The 4907-nt window shown below is 51.0% G+C and overlaps 1 protein-coding gene across 1 annotated transcript in view; it reads left to right on the top strand.

Annotated features, from left to right (window-relative positions):
- The window catches only part of CHRDL2 (chordin like 2), a 28500-nt gene that overhangs the window by 4873 nt on the left and 18720 nt on the right, over window positions 1-4907 (top strand). The window contains exons 2-3 of the mRNA XM_027906849.1: window positions 3604-3716; window positions 4483-4576. Of these exons, the coding sequence (XP_027762650.1) occupies window positions 3604-3716; window positions 4483-4576 (207 nt within the window). The remainder of the gene's footprint in view (window positions 1-3603; window positions 3717-4482; window positions 4577-4907) is intronic.

Genomic DNA, 4907 nt, shown 5'->3' with positions numbered 1-4907 from the left:
TGCTACAGGTCTTGGCTGGTGCCAAACTGGGCTTTACCAAATGCCTGGAGACAGCAGGGCCGAGGTGTCTCCAGCAGGTAAATATGGACACAAGTAGGACCAGGCCAGTGGGTGGGGTATCCCATGATTTGGATGTAACCAGGTGGTCCCCAATCAAGAAAACACTGGAGCCTTGGCAGAAAGCAGCTGTTGGATGGGAAGGAAGGGAGAACCTCCTTCCTTCAGGATGTCCCTGGCAGAGCTCTTTGGGGTGGGCAAGGTGGAGCAGCTCCCCTGTGGAGGAGTCACTCTCCAGAGCATCTCCCACCCTCCCTCTGGGCCTGAGGCCACAGGACTGGCTGCTGGGCAGCAGAGGAATCACTTCCATGGCTTTCAGGTTTTTTTCTGGTCCATAGAAGCCATCAGGGAAATCTGAGGACCAGGATCTTGTATGGGAGTTTTTTGTATTTGAGGAGAAACTGGTTAGATGGCACCTGCTCTCAGAGGTTTTTGCAGTGGGGAACTTGTCCCTTTCCACCCTCTGCTCCCACTTCCAGGTCTCATAGGGCCACTTCCAAGCATGGAGCTTCTAGTTTTCAATCAGCAAGCTCTGGTTGTGTCTCCAAGCTGGTGTGGACCAGGCTGGCCAGGTCCTTGAGAAGGAAAACAAGGTGATGACTTCACCTGGATTTTTGGTGCTGCAAAGCACTCCACATGAGAAGTAAACTCGCATGACTTTTCCAAGCATACTCTTGCTGAAGACTCAATAAATAGGGTGACTGAACAGCACGGGAGCAATTCACTGGCACAAGTGGCTTTTCACTCCGAATGAATTGGGAGGATATCCAAAGTTTGACCTCTGAAAATGAAATTATTAGCCTGGCATGGGAAAAAATGATCCAGAGCCTCCAGGTCTTAAGCCTTCTCCATCCATCCATCCATCCATCCATCCATCCATCCATCCATCCATCCATCCATCCCCAGCTTGCTGTTACCCAAAATTGCAGGCACCTTATGCCAAATAGAGATGCCGACAAGTGTCTCCTGCTGCCCAGCGCTGCCAGTTGGCTTTAATTTTACCAGCAGCCCCTTCACAGACATGAATCAGGCTGCTTTCGAGGGCTGGACCCAAACCAGGGCTCCACTGGTGATTAAATGTTCGCACGGAGCAGCCAATTGGCAGGAGAGCCTGCAAAGCAGAGCGGGGCCACAGCGCGTGGAGGCAACTCGATTTCTTCACTCTCGGCGTAATTCATGAAGATGCTGGAAGCGGGGAAAAATGAAGTCATTTTCTCACCCTTTTGCAAAACTATTTTTGTGGTTTCTTCCCCCCCCCGCCCCTCTCCTAGATTTCTGCATTTGCCAGCTGCGTGCTCACCAGTTTTGTGTAGTATGCTGTAAGCTTGTGCTGTGCGTGGCCAGGAGTAGGGGTTTGCTGGCTTGTCAAGGGGTTTGGAGCAAGATATGTAAAGGATGATGTCAAGTCCTGAGTAAGGAAAAGGAAGGAAAATACCTCTGCCTGTGCCTCTGATGACATCCACTCCAAAATTACTGCAAATCTCCATCTCTGGAGATGCAACGCTGACCCCACACAGCTGTGTTTGCACACGGAGGTCTGGACAGCTCCTGTCCAGAGGTACTGCTTGGAGAATCAAAGGCTTGAAGCCACCAATGAGGAGCTCAGGGCTACTGGCAGAGACTTGTGGGGATCATCACAGACCCATAGGACTGCCCTTCCTTCTGGCCAGAGGCTCTGGCCATGGTAAAGCATCGCTTGGCTTCATCCTGAGGATGGTCAGGAGCTGCAGGAAGGACTGCAGCCCACCCCAAGCGTATTTGGATGAGTTTTATCTGGTTGGTGGGAGAAACCCATTAAGCAGGTGACTCCTCCAGCTTCGGCAAGGTGGGACAGCACCATCTGGGCTCTCCAAACCACTGCTGGGCCCCAGGTGACAAAGCAGAGCACAGGATGGCTTTTAGCATCTTTGAGGTGGTAAACGCCATTGTGATCATTTTGGGGACCCTCTGCTGTTCATCAAGGAGCCCTCCCAGCAGCCTAGCGGGGTAAACATCCGAGTTCACAGAGCTGGGCACTGTGCCTTGGAAAACAGCCCTCTCCCACATCCCCAGGGTGCTGTAAGGTTTTAAAAGACCCATAAAAGCTTCAGGGAGCATAAATGTCTCCACTGCCTTTGAGCAACGTCATCATCCAAACTACCTCAAATCCCCTCAATGACATAAGCTTTAAAATCACCTGCAGTTTTCAGTGGGGCTGTGAGCGCTTAAATCACTAAAACCACACTGGGCATGTGTGTGCTTAGTCATGAAACAACTCGAGTCCCAGTGTGACCCTCTGCCTGGTCAGGGCCTGGGGACATGTCACAGGAGGGTGGGGGCAGCCAGCAGGGCTGTTACAGGGTCCAGATTCCCATGGGTTGGAGCTCAGTCCTGCAGGACCAGGTGATGATGCTTGTGAATGGTAACATTAAGGATGACTGAATTGGGTTTTTTTGCCAAAGTCCTGGGCTTTTGTTGGTGATTCTGGCCATAGTTTGTCCCACAGGCTCCTGCTGCAGGTGGGCTTGGTCCTGTCAAAGGATTGGTGCATGACCAAGGACTTGGAGATGGAGGATGTTTATAGGGAACTGCTAAAATACAGGGAGTGGGGGGACACCTCCTTCACCACTTGTGCTGGGCACCATCTAATTGCTCTCCCTGCTCCCTGGAGAGGTTAAATCCATGCCAGTGCAGCCAGGTCTGGATTATTTCTGGGACAGACACTTCCTGTTCAGGAGCACAGCTGGAAACTGTCTCTTCTCAGGATAACAGGATCAAGGAGGAAGAAAAAGAATACATGTGTTTATGCTTTTGGGGGCAAAAAATGGATGAGGTGGATTTGCTGTCCCCATGGACAGCCCCATAAATGAAAAACCAGTCACTCCAGTCAGATCAGTGCTACACCATGCCAGGTAAAGCCAAGGCGATGGGACAAGCCAGCCCAGTCCTGCTCCTTAGGGAAGGTGTCTGGCTGCTGGGGAGGTGATAGTGCTTGTCCAGGGATCCTGGAGAGAATGAGCTGAAGTTCTTAGAGGGAGCAAAAGATTTTCCTCCAGAATGTGTTTCTACCCAAAATTGTCTTCCTTTTTTCTTTCTTCTATTTTGTTGTTGTTGTGCAGCAGTGAAAATGTCTCCCAAATTTAGGCTCTCCTATCTCTGTCACCACTCCCTGGGGGAAATTCCATCCTATACTATCACCCATCCATCTTCCAGTGAGCATTTCTACTTACCTATTTTAGAGTGAAATCTCAATTTTCTTGCCTCCAAACCACCCATTCTGTTCCTTGCTTGCAAGGAGACTCCAGCTTACTTGAAGGAGTTGCCATTTGGGGCACATGTGCCCCAGCATAAACACCCCCCACCAAATCATTACAGAAAAATTTTAAAAAAATGTTTTTTGGTAATGTATTCCATCTGGGATTTGGTGTGTGGAATGTGGCTGTCAGCTACTCACAGGGAGCAGCATGAAGGCACAGGGCTGTCCTTGCTGTTCTCGTCGCAGCGGGAGGGGAGGTCTCGTGAGGACCATCTCCTTTTCTCATGTGGCTTCTCCTGGTTGACTTTCAGGGCCGGATACGTTCTGCGACTTCAACGGCAAGAAGTACAGCCCCGGGGAGAGCTGGCACCCCTACCTGGAGCCCCAGGGGCTGATGTACTGCATCCGCTGCAGCTGCTCTGAGGCACGTCCCCCGCCAGGGGCCACGGGAGGTGATGGGGACACTCCTGTGCTGGGGCTTTGCTTTGGCACTTAATTTGACCTGAGTGTCTAATTTGACCTGAGAATTTCTTTCCACCTCTGTAGCGACATCAGATTAATCTCTTCCCTTTTGAAAAAGCTGTCCCGTCCCCCTGGGGGTGTTGGGTTGACCTTGTTGTTGACTGTGGGGTGACCTTTTGGTACTCTAAGGGAGCTTACAAAAAGATGGAGAGGGATTTTTTACATGGACAGATAGTAATAGGACTAAGGGAATGGTTTTAAACCAGAAGAAGGGAGATTTAGATTAGATTTTAGGAAGAAATTCATCCCTGTGAGGGTGGTGAGGCACTAGCACAGGTTGCCCAGAGTAGCTGTGGCTGCCCCAGCCCTGGAAGTGTTCAAGGCCAGCTTGGACGGGGCTTGGAGCAACCTGGTCTAGTGGAAGATGTCCCTGCCCATGGCAGGGGATGGAACAGGATGATCTTTGAGGTCCCTCCTAAACCAAACCAGTCTGTGATTCCATGGTTCTGTCTCAGTAGAGTTGGTGGGCTGTGAGTGGAGGTGGCTCAGGGCTACTCTTGGACCATGAGTGGTCTTTGCTGATGAGGCACCGTGAGCTGGCTGGGTTTGGACACCGTTTGTTGCGATAACGTGGCCACTGCTCAACATCTCCCTCCTCTTGCAGGGGTGAACATGAACCGAATGCTCCCTGTGGGCTTAAATGGGCTTAAATCTTTGTCTCTCCCCAGAACACCAACATCAGGTGCTACCGGATCCAGTGCCCAGCCCTGCAATGTGCCAACCCCGTCACGGACCCCCAGCAGTGCTGCCCGAGGTGTCTTGGTAGGTGGACATCCCTCAGGGAGCGGGGGACACGGTGGCTGTGGTCCTGCAGAGTGGTCCCTCAACCGCTCACACCTGTGGCAAGGCAGCGATGCTGGGTCTGATCCTGCTCACAGAGTCACCACAGCTCCGGCTGCTCATGATGCTTTTTCCCTCCAAAAATGTAATTTTTGATGGAAAAGGGCTCTCTGCCAGTCCACTTTCTCATCTCCATCCTGAGAGATTTGTAAGGACAAAATGTTATTTCACATTTCAGGGACAAACCAGAAACTGGCACTTTATTCTGATCATTTGCCAGTAAAAGTTCTTGGATAAAAAAAAAATAAAAATA

Source organism: Empidonax traillii, unplaced genomic scaffold (genome assembly GCF_003031625.1).
Source record: "Empidonax traillii isolate 1590-97213 ecotype Southwest subspecies unplaced genomic scaffold, ASM303162v1 scaffold1365:size127568, whole genome shotgun sequence".
Taxonomy (NCBI): Eukaryota; Metazoa; Chordata; class Aves; order Passeriformes; family Tyrannidae; genus Empidonax; species Empidonax traillii.
Note: the sequence above shows the minus strand (reverse complement) of the source record. Positions and strands in the feature narration are given on the sequence as shown.